General features: G+C 36.7%; 1 protein-coding gene across 1 annotated transcript; it reads right to left on the minus strand.

Annotated features, from left to right (window-relative positions):
* Positions 1–920: 920 nt before the first annotated feature.
* LOC141363309 (EF-hand domain-containing protein D2-like) lies at positions 921–23281 on the minus strand. The gene is made up of 4 exons (XM_073865940.1): positions 22735–23281; positions 6537–6684; positions 6247–6381; positions 921–3369 (listed from the first exon to the last, which is right to left on the minus strand). Exons 1-4 carry the CDS (start codon positions 23016–23018, stop codon positions 3238–3240), a joined length of 699 nt encoding a protein of 232 aa, XP_073722041.1. The 5' UTR covers positions 23019–23281; the 3' UTR covers positions 921–3237.

Here is a 23281-nt window from a genome sequence, read left to right on the forward strand (position 1 = left end):
TAACGCGTCGCCTTGAGTCACTGCCTCAGCTGCTTATCGTCTATGCGGCCGGAAGAACGTTGACAAAATGAGCGAAATGGCGCCGCCCTTGTTGTCGTGAAAAATAAGGTGAATTGCTTGTTTTCTTTCATCTGACTTTCATCAGATTAATGGCTCCACCTAGTGTTGATATTTGTTGGTAGAATGCTTATTTAAAGGGATAGTTCCCTTAAAATAAAAATGTAATCATTTACTCATTCTCATGTTGTTTTAAACGTCTGTGTTTCATTTTTCTGATGAATACAAAATAAGATATTTTGATAAATGATGGTAAGCACACCAGAAAATACAAATACTGTGGAAGTCTGTCAATTGTGTGCTTAGCATCATTTATCAAAATATCTTTTTGTGTTCAACCGAATAAAGAAACTCATAAATGAAGGCGGCAGAATTTTCATTCTTAGGTGACTTCCTTAAAAGTCACCATAGCCTTGAAATGATTATGCAATTTAGGAAATCCTTTGCTTTTTTATGATTTTTTTCATATTAGATAAGTGCAATTGAATCATAACATCACAGTGGTGACCAATAAAGACAAAGCTTCCAAATTAAAAGTATTTTTATTGTCACAAGAATAATTATACATTTTAGTAAGAAAATCAAATATAAATGTGCATATTATCGAAGCCATGTATATCAACACATACAAGCCTACCAAAGTTTGATACCATAACCAACAGTTTTAACTGACATAGAGAGTGACTTGTCCTGTTAACCATTCTCAAATTGCTGTAATGAGGAACAAAATTACAAACCTAATAACAAAGGATACAATGTGATATTTGATACTGTTAACTACACAGTTGTTTCTCATTCTGTTTGAGATTTTTCACTATACTAACTCGAAAGGGGGCAATTGTTTTTTAAATCCTCAGTAGAAATGGCTTCTTTTAAGGTAATACTGCAAGGAATGTGTGTGAATGACTCAAATCTACAAATCTTAATTATTCTAACAAAAACTTGAAACATATTTTCCCTTATTAGTTAGGAGTTATTACATAACACCTTCTTTTAAGTGTAATATCAACATTTAAATAGACTCTTAACACCGTAGATCAGCGATGTTTAGACCAAGCTGTATATAACTGTGTTAATACTAATTCATATTACCTTCTTTTTAGGGTTATATGATAAATGTTATTATAGACTTCAAGGAAACTTCAGGTGGAATGTAAAATAACAAATAAGCCTAACACAGTACTTTAGACATTTGGCACAACATAATGAAACTGCCAAAATCTCTTAAAAGGAATGACATAACGGTTTATGGCTTTTAACAGGATGCAGTTTGCTGTTATCTCCAACTCTTATTTACCTAACATTAACAAGTAGATTATGACATTTACCCTTTAACATCCAATATTCAAAACACTTTTAAAACTGAACGGCAGCAAACAAACAAATGCAGATGATGGAAGATAAGGAGACAAATTATTACACATCGATTGTTCCCACATAACTAATGAGCAAACAAGAACATTTACATAAAAAAGTATACAACATGAAGCATAGCAATATTACCTCCAATACAGAAAGAAACTATACGTTACCTGAAATTGTTTGATTATGGAATATTGTATACGGAATATGTAGAAAATAAGGGAGAGCATAAACAACCAAATTCCATATTGAGAAAATAAAAATGTTTCTTTTCACAAGACCCCATTCCATACAAAACTAAAATTATTTATAATATTCATCACATGAAAATATAGATTTTTCTTTATACACAGCATCTCAGTTTCCTTTGCCACAGTGTACTGCCTGTTACGTTCACTGCATGACCATTAAAGTCTATCAATGTATAATTTCAACATTGTAGGTAAAATATTCCCTTTTCTTTCAGATGTTTTTTGGTGAAATCTATTGTTTTACCTAATGATGAGAAAAGTTACATAAAACACATTTTAATATCGAATCACATGCACTGGGTTTATACAACAGCCTGCTTTTTTTCTCTATACATCAAGGATGCCTTAATGCAGCTTACACTGAGGGGTGTGTGCAAGGCTTATAATGTTGCTCGTGAGATGTAAATATTTGCCTAATTTAGTTCAGCCAGACTTCAGCAGTAAACAGCAAAAGCAGGCCATGCTGCATACGCTAACAGTTTACACCTAATAAAGCTGAACTTAGCCTTCGGGTATCTGACAAAACCTAAGTTCATAAAATCGGTGTCAGACACTGTCAACAAGCTACCAATACTGAGCGTTAAAACAGCGAGGCAAAGCAGCTTGATTTTACACATAATATTGAGACTGAATTGAATTACGACTGGATTTAATGGTAAAACAGTGTTGCATTTTTGTAAATTTTAAAGATTGTAAGCTTGGCAAGCCATACAGGCTTAAAGGTGACTTTGAGTTTGGGGAACATCACAGTGATCATGCAAAAAAAAAATAAGCATTCCTTACAAACACCATTAAAATCATCACCCCACATGCTAATACATCCCTCTCTCTCTGTAAAAATATAAACCACTGTATGCTCAAAATATATGTTGAATAGAGCCAAGGTTTGAATGTTTAAACAGCTGCTGACGTGTGCCAGTGATGTCACTTAGTAACGGTACATTGACAAGCATTTCCTCTCTACACAGGAAATGATGTTCTAGTCTAGTGCAATTGCCACTGATGTCAATACAACATACTGGATATGGCACACTAAGAATTAAAGCTCAACTACTTAAAAACCTCTTAAAACTGTCTTTTACACTCTTATACTTAAATCACCGTGTTATAACATAGATGAGAACAAGACACGTGAGGTGAAACAAGCCATTAAAGCTAAAACGACACAGACACTGAACAATGATGTAGAAACTACCGTACGCGTACAGGACAACATTACACATGCGATTGAAACAGACGTGAACAAATTCAATCCAGTGTTTTGAGATCAGTGCCTGGCTTCACATTCTAAAGCAGCCTGAGAGAGAGATTGAAAGAAAGAGAGAAAGATTGAAAGAAAGAGAGATTGCAGAATCCATAATAATATTAAATGATTTGAACAATGCTGATTGTGTGAGATCCAGGCATGAACACAAACTACACTGGTGACTCTCTCAGAAAGATGAATCTGCATGGATCTCTGAGGGTTTCACAGCCTTGCATAGTATCTCTTATGGCGTTCTCAGATGAAGCATAAACAGACAGACAGATGAGAATGAGTATGTTGGGGGTGTCGAGGTGGACTTGGTTATTTAAAAGCTGACTTCAACTCTTTAAAAGCAGCTTGTCGTTGTTTCCGCTCCTCAGCCTGGCGCTTCTTCTCCTCCTGTTCCTGACGAATTTCTGATTCAAACCGGCTGGATTCATTAATGGCATGCACCTTTAAAAAGAACAAAATGTTTATTTTTGTGTAATGCTATATTTGTGATCAGTGGCAGTCAGTGCAGACCAGAACCTGATGAAAACATTTAAAGAGCACCTATTTCATTGCTAAAAACAACGTTATTTTGTGTATTTGGTATAATGCAATGTGTTTGTGTGGTTTATGGTTAAACACACACTGTTTCTGCATTTCTGACATTAATCTCAAGAACCTATAGAGTAGTATTACACCCTATATATCTCAGAAGAGTCTTTAGTTTAAATCAGATTTAAGAAATATTAGCTTTACTGATTCTTTCTGATAACATACAAAAAAATGAAGAAGGAGGAGTTACTACCGCGGGAGGAGCGAGTACGAGTCATGCGACACTATACAACACCGTTTAACTTATGATTCACTACATGTTCGTGTCATTTATATAATATGCACACGCCTATTTCAAACATAAGACAGAAGTCTTACTTACTGCATGCAACTCATGACCCGGTTGGGACTTTTCAATGAAATCTAGCGTATCAAACACACGCAGAACTCCGCTGCTACCCCGGATAGACAAACTATATCCATTGTTTCCATAAGGCTGGCTTTCTTCTCCTTACATCCAAAAACACAGTCCACAGCAATTGTTGAGTTTTGAAATTAAACAAAGCTGACGCGTGATCTGATGTTTGCAAGTTCTAGCGTCTCCCACTGAGTGACGGGTGGGCGGGGTTTTCCAGAGGAAGTGCCCATAAAAAGAAGTGATAAGTATAGAAACCCCTGAAATGTCAGCTGGACCCATAATCGAAAAAAACCTTTCAGAAACTTGTATGAACCCTGGCAAAGTGCATTCGGCTCAGAAATACTCTGTAACACGCCCAACTGCCTTTTTTTGACACTTTGCCTACATTTAGCATGAGGAAACAACTCTATAACTGTGTTAATAAGTCAGAATGCATGAAATACCATTGAACCATACCTTTAAAAAACACATTATTTCAACATACCGTACATTTTTGTAGCTCCAGATTTCACTCTCTTCCTGAAACGCACAGATTTGAAAATCTCTGTGTCCCTGATTGGCCAGCTAATCAGTACGTTGTGATTGGCCTGAATACCTCTGACGTCAGCCGTAAATGTGATGCTCCTTACCATGTTTGAAAGATTCGGTTGCTAAAATGTCGGTCTTGTCTATATCATAAATCTCGGGAAGTAAACTGTTGCCTACAATTTTGTTTAAGTCCAAGAAAAGAAATTTAACGTTGGAGACGATAACTCGCGTCATCATTTACTTTGGGGTTTGTACTTTTTGCATATCTTTAACATGTACTAATACTAGGGCTGTCAATAGATTAAAAAAATTAATCTAGATTAATCGCATGATTTCATGAGTTAACTGCGATTAATCGCAAATTAATCGCACATTTTTATCCATTCTAAATTTACCCTAATTTAACACTTTTCAGGATTTTAATATTCTAATCATATATACATATATAGATGCTTTATGCAAATGTATGTTAACAACAGCCTGTTTACATTTTAAAAGAATCACCAGCCATTGTTTTGTATATGAATTTTCCTTTCAAAAAATTTTCTTTCTCCATTTTTGTTTGCTGCTGCATCATTTGTGACCTGTGCTGGCAAGTTGAGTCGGAATAAGCAAATTTAAAAAAAATAGTTGTTCATATTTTGACGTTCTCTATTAAAACATAGAACAATGCATGATTTGTTGAAATATAACAAAATATGACAGAACTACACGTGTTTGAAGTTGAAAGAGTCAAATTACCACAAGCATTTCCACATCCATACATTATATTACCACATCAATACCTTAAAATCACTGGTAAAACTAATAGATTTAGCACACACAAAGCAAAAACATCATCAATGTATGTTCAACTTTTTTTCCTTTTGTTTGATTGACATTGAGACAGACTGCTTAAAATCTAAGTGATCTAATATAATGTTACACATCAGATAGTTTTACCCAACAGTTAACCAAACATTTACTTAAAACATAACAGATTATAGAGCCTACCTGCGTGAATTCTTATCAAAACAGATATTTGTAAAACTGTAATTTTGTGTAGATGTCTATATATCCGGGTCGCGCACTCGCGCGTCTGTGTGCACGCGCTTCAGATATCAGTCAGTCAGCGTGAGGGGATCGCTTTTGAGTCTTGTCGCTCTTAATAACTCTTTAACATTAATCAGGTACCGAACTTTATCTCTCTTAATGACTCTTTTAACATCAAGCAAGTCCTGCAGTCTATTTTCTAAGTCATGCATAAAAGCGAAACCAAAATGAATTGAGACGCATCTTTGTACAGTATTAGATTAAGCATTAGGAGGACGGTAACGTTACACCTCTCAGACGTATAAATAAAGATCATATCAGATGTCCAACGAGCATTTAGAGCATTGGATTTGGTAGACGATTTGCTTAATGTTCTTATTTCTATGAAAACCTTTTACTCATTTAGAGAGAGTCACATTTGTCTGCGTCTCTGTTCATTCAACTATGGGCTGGACCAAGGGTCAAACAGAAATTGCGCGTTGCGTTAATCTCTGTTAATAAAATTAGTGGCGTTAAAATGAATTTGCGTTAACGCGTTATTAACGCGTTAATTTTGACAGCCCTAACTAATACACAATTTTAAAATGTGAATCGGACAATAGGTGCTCTTTAAAACAATGCCCTGTAAGCATTTGTCTGGACAGGAAACTAAAATGATTGTTAAATCAAAATATTTCTGAGGTGTCCTGAGACTAAATTGAGATCTAACGATTTTAATCGCTATCTAGTGATATGTAAAAATAATTGCTATTTAGTTACATTGGTAGAAAAGGAAAAAAATTAGTAAAAATAAGAGGAATGGAATTTCTTACTTTTGCCTCAAAGAATGATTTGGCGCCCTTCACGCCCTCAGTTGACACATCAATCTCTGACAGACGTGCCAAGACATGAAGCCCACTGTCTTCAGCCAGTTCTCCTGCAGCTGCTTTTCTGAAGATAAGAAGAAACTAGAAAAAAAGATGAACTGGTTAGCGCTTTATGGCTAATATTACACTGATAAAGAATCATGACAGTCAGATCTGAAACAACTTATATACAAATGGACCGTCTTAACTCTTTCAACTCTTTAAAATGGCTCGATTAAAACATTTACAGTCTTTACCTCTCTAAAGCAGAGTCTGCCATCCAAGTCCTCATCCACTTCTTTGATCATGTTCTTCAGCCCCAAGTGAGTCTGAGGTGCTCCAAGTTTCTCCATCATCAGCTTCAGCTCCATCAGATCAATATAGTTATCTTTCTGTGAATCATACCTGCAAGAAAACAAAATACAAAAAGGATTTTTAGGATTATTTTCACTATTGTCCCTAATGTGCTCCTGTATAGCTTAGCAGTATATATAAATAAATAATACTAGGGCTGGAAAACGAATAATCATAATTTATTGTTTGCAAAATAAACGTTTTTGTTTACATTATATGTGGGTGTACTGGGTATAATAATTATGTATATATAAATACACACATAAGTATATAATTTTAAGAAATATTTACATGTGTATATATAATTATAAAGAGTTTTTTATTAAATTATACAGATGTACATTTATGATGTAAACAAAAACTTTTATTCTTCAAACAATTAGTCGTGATTTATTGTTTTGCAGCCCTAAATAATATACACACTGATAAAAATGTATACCTTGTAATACACTGCTTTGAATAAAAGCTTTGCATAAAAGCTTCTGCCAATTGCATAAATATAAATGTGTTACTGTGTCAATGTCTCCCATGACCAACAGAGGGCAGTACTGAAGGGTCACCATGACCTGGCCTTGACAAGATTAATACATTATGGAGACGGGAATCTAAAAGGGGAAAAAACTGAGAAATTCGTGTGATTGTATATCTCAATAGTGTGGTTGTATCATGTGTATACCCCAGTTGTTAAGAATCGAGAGAAGTGTCCAGAAGAACAAAGCACACTAGAAGTAAAGTGCATACAAAAATTCTTGCTCACACTGTGACTGCAAGGCTCATCTCTTCACGTCATAGAGGTTCGTGGCATTGCAAAGTTGATCTCAAATCTACACATCACTTGCATTATTAATAAAGAGCATATGTCCTGCTACTGAATGTTTTAAGCTAATATCGGCCCCAGGCATCAGGGCTGGCCTGGCATCATTAAAATGAATAATTATTAAACACAATTCAACAGACTAAACATCAGTCTGAGTGCTTATATAAATGCTAAAACATTACAGCCATTTTGCTCAAAAACAAGCAAGATCTCTATCTGTCACATAGAGATCAACACACTTCCTGTGGTGCAACTGAGACATGGCCATGTAATGGTTCAAAATAAAATACAGGCAGATCAGACTGATTATATCTGTCTGTCTCTCTTCTGCTTCATCTGTAATAGTGAGGCATTCTGTACCATGAGACACAGAAAGTCAACAGACATGGAAATGAGGGTGTGCAGCGTCTTGGGAAAAGCAGTCTGGTCAACTTTACTGAAAGGGTTCCTTATATGAAGGACGACTGAAAAGTAATAGAGGTCTGATTTAGACAAGCCCTTATTCACTCGGTTAAAGGAAAGTTTGTTGTACGTGTTTTTTTAAGGTGTATATATACTGTAAGAGAACTGTGTGTGGGTGTGAGATGCGAGTGTTCAGTATTTGGTGAGAAATGAAGGACCACTCACTTCCTATTCTCACAATCATTCAGCAATCATCAATACCACTTCCTCCAACACCCATACAGCCCAAATATATTTTTTGACTGTATGTCACCGTGGAAACCAGGTCATTTTATCCACAGAAACACAGACCGAAGATGTGATGCGAGGCGTGTGGTCTTAATGTAGACTACAATAACTTAAACTGATTCTCAAACTGGTGTTAAAGGTCACATATGGTAAAAACTGAATTTTTGTGGCTTTTTTCATGATAACTGAGGTCTAGGGGCTATGTAAGTACCATATAAGTTTCAAAACTGTCATTTAAGAGTCAGATTCACACAGCCTGCTTGAAGTACCTGTGAGTTAAAACGATTCGTTTGTACTTCCGTGAATTTGCTACGTCACCGTGAGACAGTCGCCGCCTTCAGTCTCCACCCCGAGCACTGTCCACTGCCCCACCCCCTTGTTGCTAAACAAACTCTGAAGTTATATCACACCACGTGAGAAAATGCTGTTCAATTGATGGATGTCAGGAAACTAAATAATTGCAAAGGCTTCTGAAAACATTAATATACGAGAACAATGGCTAATATTCATTTAATTAGAAATTCCTCAACAATTAGTTCAACTTTAGCCGTCTGATCTAAACATTTCACAAGTGACTGCTTCAGTGTGGCAGTTCAATGCTGGTTTCTCCAGGAATCTACTCATCAAAATGGTGCAGTCCTTACTTTGTTGGATCCGACCTTAAATTCACAACCCGTAAGTAAACACATATTAAGCAGGGCTGCATGATAACTTGCACGCGATTGTCACGCGAATCTCGTCGTTAGTAGTAAAGCGGCATCACCTGCTCTCAGAATCGGCTGCCGGTTGCCGCTTCTGAAAGCAGCTGATGGTGATTTACTACTAATCAATGCAGTGGCTTTACTGAAGAGATGCACGAGACAATCGCATGAGAATTATCAGCAGTCCTAACTTTTAAATTACATTATGGAGCCAGAGAAAACTGAAATGATATATTGTAAACAGTTATGCAACGCTAACGTGTTTGCTAACTAACGTTAGATGCTAAAGCGTTGTTTTGTAACGTTAAAGTCTTTGGTAGCCATCGGTTTTGATAGAATATCTGTTGGAAATCAGACGTTGTTTGTATTCTTAAGTTACAGACACAAGCCCTTTTGGTGTCTGTTTGTTTATTGAGTTAAACATGGTAAGGTTAAAATCTCTTAGTCTCTGTCTCTATTGGTTTACTAACCTAACATTTAGTGTCCAGAAACGAACACTTAGTGTTATTCCATGGGTAACTTTATTTCAACTGCGTATTTCACTCATAAAATAACAGGCCTATCAGAAGAGAGGCTCATGAATATTACTTATTACATGCCAAAACGGCCTGTTTTTAGCAGAGCTCCTGAAAGAGGAGCTGTAAAAAATATATAGAGATTGTTTTTGGTACTTAAACAGCAAATATATATTCTTAAGGACATCATAACCTAAAATAAAACTCTAGAAAGCCTAAAAATATGTGACCTTTAAACTAGGGCTTGATTTCAACTCAATTTAATATTGATAATAGTTATCAATATTTAATTTAAAATGTTTGTTTTGCAGACACGCAATCCATATTTATATATAAATGCTGCTAACTGAAACCCTCCCACATAGCTATAACACTGAAATACACATTTACATTCGATTCACTTTTACACTGTAAAAACATTCAGTAGAAATCACAGTGTTACTTGCAGCTGGTTGGCGGTAATTTACCGTAGATTAAAATGTATGTTATTTACTGGCAAGAGTTTGTTCAAAGTTAAATTAATTTTTAATATTAACAAGTTTTTATCTTTAAAGAATAAAACTATACAATAACACTAGAGATAGGCACCGAACTCGGTACTTTTATATGACGGTCACATAGGTGACCGTCACTATCCACCTCTAATGGATTCTGATAAAGGTTTTATCCCCCTCATTAACTTCTTTGAGGTAATCCCAGCATGCACTCTGTTCATTTATATGGAGCGTATGTCCATCTGTCACAACTATTGCAATACTGTCTACAGACATAAGACACCCTGCTGATGCCATGTCTCACATACACACAGACCTAAAGCTTCAACTCTTCTCATTAACCCTGTACCACAGAATTCTTGACATCTCATTACTAATTTAAACCCTAAAAGGGTGGATTACCCATAATTAACCCTTCGTTGTATGGCACTTGACACACCTTGTCTGCAGTGTTCTGAAACACGCCGTTTGATCTCAGGATTTAAGCCACAGCGAGTATCGTGTCTCTCTGTGGCTTACGCTGTTATTGAGGGTTTGGTTGTGGATTACAGTACTGGAGAGGTATCTCACACTAATATCTCACACTGTGATTTTAAGGGAAGCAAGGTTGAGGTGATGGTTTAATTATAACCTGTAAATTCGGATAAACTCAGTTGAGGAAAATTAGTCCTAGCGTTCACTGTGGTTTTAATTTAGTTTAACAGTAAAATTCAATAATTCACATTTGCATATTGTTAGCTCTGTTTAAGAAAAGGTCAAGCATGCCCAATGTGATAAAAGGTCAACTGTAATTTAATTTCACCATGTTTCACTACACGAATACAGTATTTGGTGTGCGGTTGCGATCACATAGAAACTTTCACAGGCTTTCTAACATGAATAATAATCAAGCTATAATATTCAAGAAATGCAAGGCAGAAGTAAATTTCTCTCAAAGCTTTTAAAGGAATATTGTGAAGTCATTATGTCTCTCCTATTGCAATATACATCGCAGAAAAACCAAAATATCGCAATGGCAGTTTCATCCTGTGCAGCCCTAGTGAAATGTTGTAAAGGCAGTTACAACTTCTTACTAACTGGCTCCGTCTAAACCATCTGTAATATTTAAGGTATTAGGACATCAAAGTTAGGAAGCACCAAGAACGCAACTAGAAACTAGAAATACTTCAGCAGGGTTGTACAAATCTGGAAAATTTCATCAGTATTTTAACCCTACTGTGGTCAATCTCCGTAATTATTACGGAATTTTTTTTACCTTCTTTGAAAAGGTCCAGAGAAATTACCTCAGGTAATAGCCTACTAATTCTGTAGACCAGCTGTAAATATATACATAAATATTCTGTCATTTCCTGCCTTTATTGAGGTTTATGTATGTATATATGATGTGTGTGTGCACACGTTTTATAAATATATAATAATAAAATCAAAAAATTAATAATCTATATTATATATTAATAATATATTATATATATATATATATATTAGAAATCTCAGTAAACTATCAGAAGTAGGAGGGGTTTTATATATATATATATATATATATATATATATATATATATATATATATATATATATATATATATATATATATATATATATATATATATATATATATCTCCTCCTACTTCTGATAGTTTACTGAGATTTCTAATTCTGTGCGAATTTGACATTAATATTACAAACACCCTGTGGTGGAAGTTGCAATACTCCATCTGCCCCTGTAAAACTAATCAGGTGCCGTACATGAAACATGTTTTCCTTCTAAACCCAAATTAAATTGTTGCCCTTCAAGCGAAACACCTCCCACACATGATTAAGGAAGCAGAGGTAATCAGCGCTTCCTTATAACCAGATATTGTTAAAACCTGGTATTTAGAAACCCTGTGCTGATTCACATTTCCTTCTGCGCTAGCAAAGAAGTCTGACTCATCTGATCTGCTGATAGCTGCTGAATTCACTTGCTGTTGTTGGAAGGAAATCAAGTTGGATGAATAATTCGAAAGACAGCCATAAGAAAAGAATGCAGGGTGGTTAGAAAACCAGAATAGGCTTCCATAGACTCGCACCCTTTTCATTGCTGTGGAATGTGGTTAATGGTTTTCTCACTAGTTAGCATCTAGGTTGTTTAGTATCTGTGCTCATTCTAAGTCTTCCTGGCAGTCTTGAAACACAACATTCAAGATTGAACGTAAATATGTCAATTACATTGTGTAGGCCGGACTCAGACTGCAGGATTTTTAAAATCCTGTCCTATAATGAAATCTGGTTGTAGCACACACATAAGGAGAATATTGACAGATTTTCTTCTCTTAAAGGGACACTCCACTTTTTAAAAAAACAAAAAATGCACTAATTTTCCAGCTCCCCTAGAGTTAAACATTTAAATCTTACAATTTTGGAATCCATTCAGCTGATCTCTGTGTCTGGCACTACCACTTTTAGCATAGCTTAGCACAATCCATTGAGTCTGATTAGACCATTAGCATTGCGCTCAAAAATAATTAAAGAGTTTCGATATTTTTCCTATTTAAAACGTAACTCTCCTGTAGTTACATCGTGTACTAAGTTGTGATTTTCTAGGCAGATATGGCTAGGAACCATACTCTCATTCTGGGGTAATAATCAAGGACTTTAATTCTGTAACATGGCTGCAGGAGGCGCACTGATATTACACAGCGCCCCGAAAATAGTCCCCTGCTATTGAAAGATACTAAGGGGATACTAATCGGCTTAATGGATTTCAAAACGGTAAGAATCAAATGTTTAACTCTAGGGGAGCTGGAAAATTAGCATATTTAAAAAAAAGTGGAGTGTCCCTTTAAATTCACCATGAAACTAAAGTATCGATTGCCTAATTTTCCCTGTGGTGACGTATATAATCCGAGTGAAACCGGCTTCTGAAATGAAATAAGGCAGGGATGGATTTGAATTTGTCCATCGAGATCTGATTGGATTGTTTGAAGCTGGGTCGTGTTGCTAACTGCTAATCGCAACGATCATCCACCATATGACCGGATATAAAGAGAGATCGTTTTGAGGACGGGCAGAGATTTGTGTTTTTGATTAAAGATTATGAGGGCACATAATTTTTTCAAAAAGTGTAATTTGTAAAAAAAAATACAAAAATATTACAAAACAAATGACAGTTTATCATTTTATTTTCATGGCGACTTTAAACATGCTCACACTACAAGATTTAAAAATCATGGCACATCACACATTACAGGATATTATTAAGATTACTGCGCCAAAGAGAGCGAGTAAGGAGACAGACATCAAATGTGCTGAACGTTTCCTGTATAGGACATTAAAAATAACCTTGAGTAATTGTGCAAGAAGAAAAGACAACGAGTGAAAACGTGCGACAGGAAGTGAACAAACGGTTTTGTAATGATTGGTTAAATTTGTTACCTCAGCACTGACCCAAGAAAAACCCACTTGCCGTGTTCGCTTGGGACTCCCTTTAAATTTCTTTCCAAAATTAATTTATAAAAAACTCAATGCAGGTCATTGCTTTAAATAACTCAGTTTCCCTAGACAAGGCAATGCTGCTTAAAGACAATCTTATTGAATTAGGCTGGCCAATAGATAATGAAATACCCATCAGACTTTGTGGGCCAATCCCAGCCTTAAACGCTCCAACGCAGTGACTCTTGTACTACACTGCTGAACTATTATTAAATTTATATTACATTTATTCATTCAGAAGACTTACAAATGAGCATTTACCATTTTGTCAAAGGTACACGCTTCTCTACAAAGACAAAAAGCACAAACGCTGAAACTGGCTTTAAAGTCCTTTTATTTTGTGTAAATTGTTGCAAATCTCACTCTTTTCTGTGAATGTAAGCAAAAAAGCCAAACCTGTCTTTTACAGGACATATCATAAAGTGACCTGATTTCAGTCATAGCTTGATTTGTTAAAGAACTTTGCATAAAGACCAACCATTGTATTTTTCAGTCACACGTTTGTGCATCTTTATGAAGTTTTGCTTTTGTGATGTAATGATTGTACTACTTCATTATGTATATCAAGTTTCTAAAAGCTTGTGGTATTGCTAAATGCAGCCGAGGTTAAAACAGGCTGAACAGACATTTTATTTAAGGAAGCATAAAATGAATGTAGGAAGGAAAACACTTTGCAAACGTGTCAATGCTAACGCCTGTGTGCTAAATCACCACGGAGTAAATACATGTAAGCTGTTACTTAAACCAACCATTAGAGTTAAAAGGATTATAAACTGTGGACTTTAAAAGCAATCATTTATAAGAATGTTATGCGAGTCATTTAACAAGATTTGGGACTGAATTGACTGCAAAAATGGGTTGCTGCCAGCCTAAATGCATGTGATTGTCTAAAAAGGCACGCTTGTGTAATGCATGTCTATACATAATGCCAATTTATTTATGGAAAATCTGATTGAATTTGAATTATCTGATACCTTGCTGAAAAGTGTTATTCTGATGCTTAAGTTGGTTTAAAAGACAGCAATGTGTTGTTCTTTTATAAACAAAAATCACGAGACTTGCTGTACTCAGACACAAAAGGATTGACCAACCAGACACCCAGAACCTACTTCTCATCTTGCTTGGTTCCTCCCTTTCTCTCTCCTTGCCAATCTCTTTAATCTCAGGTTGCCAAGCAACAGCCGACTAGAGAAGTCCCGGGAAAACCCTCCGTGTCCCACACACAATGCAACACACATGATCAATTGTGCATTTTTTCTCATTTCACAACTTGTATGCACTGTGTGTGTGTGTGTGTAATGTCATCAATTTGTAGTAGAGACACAGCAGAACCCATAAGGAATAACAATAAAATCAGACATTTGAGCATTGAACAATCCTATAATATGAGATGGACAAATCTTTAAAGGCCTTTACAGAACAAAACATTTGTACATGCTAGATATGAGAATAAGAAAGATAAGGAAAATAAGGTCAAAATATGATGCAACTGCTATTCTTAGACCGCCTGGCTTTATGATTCATAGGCGCATGAGAGGCCAGATCCAGTCAAATTAAAGTTCATTTTATGTGGTTAGCTAGTTCTTTATCTCAGCCAAGACTGAGACTCTTTTGCCAAGAATACCAGAAACGAAGCCAGGAATCGTTTCCTGATTCATAACAATTAACTTAATGTGATACTGGGAAAAACAAAAATCACTGTTAAGAGGATAAATGGTTCATTTTAACATATACTACACTTGTAAAGGCTGCTTTTTCGATGAAAATCTCCAATCACAATTTAAGCCACTTTGACCCACAATCAGGGCTCCAGACTAACTTTTTTCACTAGGAGCACAGTGGCCCCCAACTGAAACTTTTAGGGGCGCAACCAGAAAATTTAGGGGCACACACCGTAAATCAACATGCCAACCAAATATTCACATTTCTACTTATTTCCACCATATTCCTAATAAATACTTTGATGATAGATGCAGAAAGTACAATGTGCTGTTTCAAATTCAGTGTCACATCACAAAAAAAGGTCAAATTTACTGGTCGCACATGTGCGACTGGATGTAAAATTCAGTGGCACACTCTCCAATTTTGGTGGCAAAATGCCACTATTTGGTGCCAGTCTGGAGCCCTGCACAACCTATTTTTTAAAGAATTAACAAAGATCAATGAATAACATTTGAAACTCTTCACACACTTAAGATTGCTGCACTAATGGTTGTTTTAAGCGTCACTTTAAGAAGCATTTACCCCCAAAATTAAAACCACTTATAGCTTCTTTACTGAAACCTGATCCTCTAAATTAAATTAAATTATACTGTATGATGATCCAGGCTACTCAATCCATATTTAATTCAACTTCTGCAGTGAGACTGTATTTTGCAATGCTTAAAAAGAGACTGTCAGTCAGTTTTCATATGGTGCAAAACATCCTGTGCAATATCTCACTGCAAAAGTTCGATTAAATTTCATACTGACAAATGTGAAACATCATATAACTTCAATTAGAAGTTCTAATTGAGTAAATAGATAATTTATGGGAAAACAGACTTGGTTGAATTCATGATTTTAATATCACGGAAAGAAGACTTATCTGCAGTTATGAATCAACAGCACTGCATTTTCTACCTCTGCATCTGACATCAGGCAGCAGTTAAAGCGACCTGCTAGGATTATGGACCAGGTGACTGACTATCAGCGCTTAAGCAGAATCCTTCACGGATCAGCCAACGGCCACAGAATCCCACAAGGGATATTTTTAGTTAGCGGAGAGCACGACGTGTGACGGTACAACGTAACAGAAGGAACAGGAGGGGATGCTGGTTAAACAGGAGAACCTCCTAAAAGAGTGCTGAGGTTACATATGGCATTCCTGGATCCAACACCCAAGCTTACAGTATGTGCATCCTACTGCATAAATGAGTCATTATGAGCATGCGATGACTGTGTGACTGCTGTCTCTTAAGTGAACCGATTCAACCGACGAACACCTACACAAAGTTTGGCAGCTACTAAACTAAACACAAGACAACTCATCTGACTTTTGTCTGTTTTATAACTCTTATTTAAGTTGCTCTTTTATAGCTCAAGAAATTAATAAGAATTTTTAGGTAACATACAGAAAGAGAACAGACCAATAAAATGAAGATAGCGAAGATCATAATTTTTTGGAAGAATTTAAAAAGTAATATTTCGAATTTATAAACGGTTTCATCGGACGCACGTGCAGTGACGCGATACGCATCTGGTCCGAACTTTACTTCCGGTTTCAGTATTTTTTATGGTCTGACTAGTTGCTAAACTGAACTCTTGAACAAATAACTCGTCAAAAACAACAAATGTTTTGGTTTCCTAGGTAATCTATGTGTTGTTTATTTTGCTTGTTAAATAAACTACGTTTAACGTACTTTATTTATTCTAAGCGGAGTTTACCGGAAGTTACTTGTGTACCACAAAAGCTGCTTGTTTATGTTGTTACTGCTGAAACCGTCTATACTGAAATCTCAAACTTTTAATACACTTAAGTTAACTTTTAAATGCAAGTTTTCTTTTTAAATGTTAACTCTCAACGGAAGGTTGCATCCACCAGAGGTCACATTTGTAGACTGCATACATCATAAAGACGGTCTCATTTCAGAATATTAACAATTCTAAAGTTGACTATTATTCCTAGTTAAGCGTAAATTGTTGAATATACGTGAATGATTTGTGAATATAATGCTCAGTTAACAAAAAAAATAGGCTTGATGAAGTATGCAGCCTGCATATGCGACCTCCGGAGGATGCAGCCTTCCATTTTAGAAACGGCCTGTGCATTTGATATATCTTAAGATATAGTCAGACAACTACTGGCCTGACCTGGCAAGCATGATAAAATGTTTTAGTCATTTTCACAGATGTGAACAGGAATCATTCCAACAACTTTGTTGTCATTATTTTTACTAAATCATTGTCATGTAAAGTACCCTGATACTCTAGGCGAGACGCATGTGAGATGACTGGGCTAGGTTTCAAAAGGATTTTTTTTTTTAGGAAACCTAGTGTCTTAATTTGAGCTCAGTTTAAAGGGACACTCCACTTTTTTTGAAAATATGCTCATTTTCCAGCTCCTCTAGAGTTAAACATTTGATTCTTACCATTTTGCAATCCATTCAGCCGATCTCCGGGTCTGGCACTAGCACTTTTAGCATAGCTTAGCACAATCGATTGAATCTGATTAGACCATTAGCCTCACGCTAAAAATTATTTTTCCCATTTAAAACTTGACTCTTCTGTAGTTACATTGTGTACTAAGACCGATGGAAAATTAAAAGTTGCCATTTTCTAGGCAGATATGGCTAGGATTATACTCTCAAACTGGCGTAATAATCAAGGACTTTGCTGATGTAACATGGCTGCAGCAGGCGTGGTGATATTACGCACTGCCCGAAAATAGTCCCTTTGGTTACTTTCAATGGTGCAATGCTAATGGTCTAATCAGATTCAATGGATTATGCTAAGCTATGCTAAAAGTGCTAGCACCAGACCTGGACATCAGCTGAATGGATTCCAAAACGGTAAGAATCAAATGTTAAACTGTAGGGGAGCTGGAAAATGAGCCCATTTTAAAAAAAAGTGGAGTGTCCCTTTAATCTTATTGATGACTGGGACAAAATACTGACAAATTAAACAGATGTAATAAATATTTTTTTCTATATGTAAATTGCTTTAACATGAAATTTGAGAATAACTGTATATTATTATTATTATTATTAATAACATAATGCAAAGTCTAAGTGACTTCTAGGACAAAAGAGAACACATATCTGTTTTCTCTCATCGTCTGACATAGTATAAATTTGCATTATGTTTTTTGTGAAGTATCGTACTGGGTCAGTATGTCAGTTGGATTTGGCAGCATGCAGTCTTGTGAGCTTCTGTGGATGAATTCCTTGAGATGGAGAGCTGTTGTAACAAAAAGCACCTAATAAAAGCACAGCTAAGTGCAGTTATTTAAAATGAACTTAATAAAACCGCACAGAGGGCTCTTTCAACTCGCAGGAAATTCAGAGATGAGGAAACGGGTGATTTAGAGAATAATCACATCATTCTGCTATCTTTGTGCAGGGAGAAGACATAACCATTTAAGGACACGGCAAATACAAGAGTTGGAGAAAGCAGTGCTCGTCATCATTACATACTGCAATAAAACACATTTTATACAATATCTGCAAGTTTATGGTGGCCATCAATGAGAGGGTAGCATGCATGTTTAACATCCGTGTCCTGCAGATATGTTACACCTTGTCTAAACATTCCCAAACATGTTTTCAGATGTTATCTTTGGTTGAAAATATTGCCTGAAGAAAAGTTGCGTTAGGATACAGAAAAACAGAGGAAGCAAAAAAAAGAAGAGCACATAGTTTATCTTCTGTTGCCTTCATTACTGGGTTGGACTCAGCAGGAAGGCTACTTACGGGACTAAAACCCTTTTGCTTATATGTAGGCACAGTATGGGGCAACTGGCATACAGTAAGCACATAGCCAATTAGGTTGACTTGCTTTTCACATTATAGTATCTGAGCAATAATGAGAAGCTGGCAAGAAGGGACAGGGTAAGAGCATGTTTACACAACAAAAATACATTTTGTTTTATGCTTCCTAGACGTTTATTTATACAACATTAAAAAAATGAAGTTTCTGAAAACAATACCATTATCATGTGTAAAACACAAAAACGTAATGCGCATGCATTTCTTTTTTCCTTTACAAAGCAACATCGCCAACTACTGGCATGGTATGCATAATACAGTCTTTTTTGTCGTTTTCGAGGTTCGTGTGAATGAGGATCAGTTAAACAACATTGTCTTCTGTACGTAAAACTTTTCTGAAAAGCAAAGGCAATCTTTTTCATTTTAGTGCACTGCTGTCGTGTAAACATACCCTAATTTAAGCTCCTTAACAAATCTGAGATCGTCTGACTTGGGTCTAAGCACTGATTTGGGTGTTTCGAATTCATACTGTTCAAAAACAAAGATATTTAACATTAAAGGGGACATATCATGAAAATCTGACTTTTTCCATGTTTAAGTGCGATAATTGGGTCTCCTGTGCTTCTATAAATCTAGAAAATGTGGAAAACAACAACCCAGTTACATATTTTTGATGAACTATTTTCTGCAAGCACGTGAAAAAAAAAATTGGCAATTTGGCTCCTCTTGTGATGTCAAAAGGGGATAATACCGCCCCTTAATCTGCGCTATCCAACCACGGCAATGCCATTTAGTGCAGAGATCAGCTCATTTGCATTAAAGGCGGAGTCCATGATGTTTGAAAGCCAATGTTGATATTTGAAATCACCTAAACAAACACGCCCCTACCCCAATAGAATCTGGACCTTCTGTTGATAGACCCGCCCCACACATACGCAACCCGGCATTTGATTTGATTTGATTGGCTATAAGTGTGTTTTGGTAGTCAGCCCGTCTAATTTTCCAAAGCGTTTTTCAAACATCGTGGACTCCGCCTTTAAAAGGACACACCCAAAACGGCACATTTTTGCCTACAAAGTGGCAATTTTAACATGCTATTAAAAATTATCTATTTTATATTTTGAGCTAAAACTTCAAATAGGTACTTTGGGGACACCCAAAGTTTTATTTGGAATCTTAAAAAAGTCTTGTGAAATGTCATCTTTAACAAGATGCGTCACGGGTAAGATATGAATGGATGGGTGAGATCGTAACGGTCAAGATGGCCGCTCTAGTCCCATCTTCCAGTAAAAAGAGCCAATCGTCAACAGTTAAAGAATGACATCTTCTGGGAAAGGGACATTGCGCATGCACATATCTAACAAGTCTTGCTTCAGCAAGACCTGGAGGCGTTGCAGATATAGCAGCGCAGTAACGCAACTTCCTTAAAAAGACTTTGTTCAAACCATAACCAAATATATAGGCAGCACAGTGCAAATTTTATGCCACATCACTGTATGTAATGTTTCTTGTTGAGGCACAATTCCACGGAATCTTCAAAAAACAAGTTCTGACAGGAAGAAATTCTTCACGTGAACAATCCTCAGTGCTTTAAACACTTTCAGTCTGTTCATAACTGAGGGCTAAGGCGTGGTTATTTTTTCGAACTTTATGGGTTTAATGCATAGCCTAAAAGTTACTGACTGGGCTACAACACCAATGCAAAGTGGTTTCAGGTTCAAGCCCAAATAAAGGTGTCAAAACTGTAGATATACAATCCTGTTACCTCAGCCATTGTCCCATTAAACAAAGCAGGTGCCTCAGGGGAATTGTTCCTGGAATAAACGTACTGCACTTTGCCTTGGAAAGTTTCAGCTAAATTGCAAATAGCTAACATGAACGATAGCATGAATTAAATAAACAAATTACTTACAATTAAAATAGATATGTAAACTGTCCTTTAATTCTTACAAAGATAGAAAATATGCAAATCACAACTACTACTGTACTTTAATCTATGCAAAGGCAGTAAGGCATGGCACATTACAGTTTAACACTGTGAACATAAATCAAGCAACATGCATTTAAACTCTTCTGGTTTTATGTCTTTAAAGGAGTGGCCTGAGGGTTAAGCAAAACCTGCATTTCTCTTATCATGGACTCTGACCAGGCTGTGGCTGTTATACTCACTTCTGTTTATCTGCTTCACTTTGTGCACAAGAGCGATTGCAATACTGTTACAAGTACGAATGTTTGTTTCTCACTGCATGCACCCACACATCATTGCGGGGTAACAGTTATGAGATAATCAATCGTACAACTTCGGCATTGATAGCTTTCCCAACCTACCTCCTCGCCACCTATATCTTCCTTATCTATATTCAAAGCTTTAGGCATTTAGGCAACCATTATCTTGCAGTAAAGTAATAAATCAACTAAATAACAATCCTTTGTTTTAGAGTTAAACATGAAAGCTACAAAGCTTGCACTTTAAACATAACATAAATATCAAATTACAAAAAATGTCACAGGGATACTGAGCAGTGAGCACAAAACCAACTTTGCTTTTTTGGCTAATTATTAACTTGTGAAGCAACCCCAGCAATATAACAAATGCAATAGATTTTCAGTTTCTATGCAACAAAGAAATCCATTTGCACACCTCACACTTTCTTGACCCCACATGCCAAGGGCTACAGCATCAAAGAGCTTCTTGACTGAAACTGACTGCACACACCTTGATAAAACTCAATTCATGTCTGCAACACAGATATGGTAACGGTGACCCTCCAAAACAATAGACAACATGTTAGCATATGAAAGAGTTGAAAGACTTTATCTGCACCAATGAAGAAGATATAAAATTTGCAATTGCGTCAAGACTGGTATCACAACTATTTTGCTGCCAAACCAGATTAAACCTGCCATACGCAAATAATGACTAAATGAAACTGTTCTCACCAAGATAACACGGACTATTTTCAACATGCCTTCATTTAAACTTTAGAAGTGGTGGATAAAAATATCACATTCTTGCAAATGAAATTACTTTCAAAAATGATACACTTGCCAACCTACCTACATCAAAGGATAAATCTAGTATAAATATCGCTTCACACAGATTTGGTTATTTCACAACAATGGCAGCTTTGTTTGGCTAATAGCAGAAATGGGGAGTGGAACCCATCACTTCCTCAGTACAAAAGTTTCTAAATCAGCCCACTTTCCCACACTGAAACCGACCCGGTCGTAGCACTGGCCCGTCCACACGAGGGACACATTCCTGTGGTTGCTCTCACGAATATTCAGCCCCCCATAGTTTCTGTGTCGTGCACCCCAGTTCCCATCATTCGGCTGGAATCCAAAGCACAGTTTTTGTTTATGTGAAGGAAATTACCCTGAAAAAGAGGTGCTGCCAACCCTGTGTGCATTAAACAACAATTACAAAAGGATGGTTTTGGATGCATGTCAAAGGAAACGAACGTGGAATAAATGCGTAAACTGTCTTTCATTGATCAGAAGATGGGAGTCTCCCTCGGTGTGGGGTTGTAGTATAGGCAGCCAATGTGTCCACAGAACTGTGTCATATAGGCAGTTAAGACTAGTACCACACAATGCCTTTAAGGACGTCTTGGCCAATGGTTCAAAGTACAACACATGTGTTTGTGTATGCATGTTGAATTGAAGATACGGGGTTGGGTGGGGCTGTGGCTCATTTAAGAAGTGTGAAAGAGTAAACAGTGTGACTTCTGTATCATGAACAGCTTGTTTCAACAAAAGTTGAACATTTAGTTTAGTCTCACTGACAAAGCATATTAAGAAGACACAGACTAGAGAATAGAGAAAGAATAATAAATAGTAAATGATCAGATAGATAGACATAAAATAGATAAATAATAGATAGACAGAAAGAAAGAGAGAGAGAGAGAGGTGTAGGTTGACCTGCACCTCCCATCAGTTCAGGTTACTTACTCCTTGAACATCTTCTCCATGTCTTTGATCTGTTTCCTCGAAAACTCCTTGAACTCGGTGTAAGGGTTGAACACCTTCATGCTGGGCTGATGATGTTCACCGACACCCTCGTTCAGCTCCCCGCGCCGTAGCAGTTTTGCCCCGAGCTCCGAGTCCGCGCTGGCTGTGGCCGATTTGTCGTGCGCTCCATTCTCGTGATCCCCGTGAACGGCCACCGGTTCTTCCCCGCCTTCCTCGATCTGCAGCCGACGGGTCAGCTTCGATGACAGCTCGTCCGTTGCCATTTCCTCCTAGAACAAAAATCTAACTACTGTCTACTGAACAATTACGTTGGGGGAAAACACGCAGATTGCTGCAAAACCACAGTCCATATAAGGTTCAATGCGTAAAATCCAGATTCAGGCGAGCATGTGGTTAAATGTGTGTTAAAACGTAGATCATCAGGCTACGTGAGTGGATACGCGTAAAGCCCGGTGATTCAAGCAGACACGGCTCGTGCGCGTGATGACGCCTTCGTGATCACTAACGGTAAAATAAATAAGCTCGT

This window comes from Misgurnus anguillicaudatus, unplaced genomic scaffold, assembly GCF_027580225.2.
Source record: "Misgurnus anguillicaudatus unplaced genomic scaffold, ASM2758022v2 HiC_scaffold_34, whole genome shotgun sequence".
Taxonomy (NCBI): domain Eukaryota; kingdom Metazoa; phylum Chordata; class Actinopteri; order Cypriniformes; family Cobitidae; genus Misgurnus; species Misgurnus anguillicaudatus.

Excerpts from the sequence above, each read along its gene's own strand:
- LOC141363309 (XM_073865940.1), bottom strand. The coding sequence starts at position 23,018 with ATGGCAACGGACGAGCTGTCATCGAAGCTGACCCGTCGGCTGCAGATC. Across the intron at positions 6,685-22,734 it reads ATGGAGAAGATGTTCAAGGA|GTATGATTCACAGAAAGATA; the intron begins GTAAGTAACCTG and ends GTTTTCTTGCAG. Across the intron at positions 3,370-6,246 it reads AATCATTCTTTGAGGCAAAA|GTGCATGCCATTAATGAATC; the intron begins GTAAGAAATTCC and ends TTCTTTTTAAAG.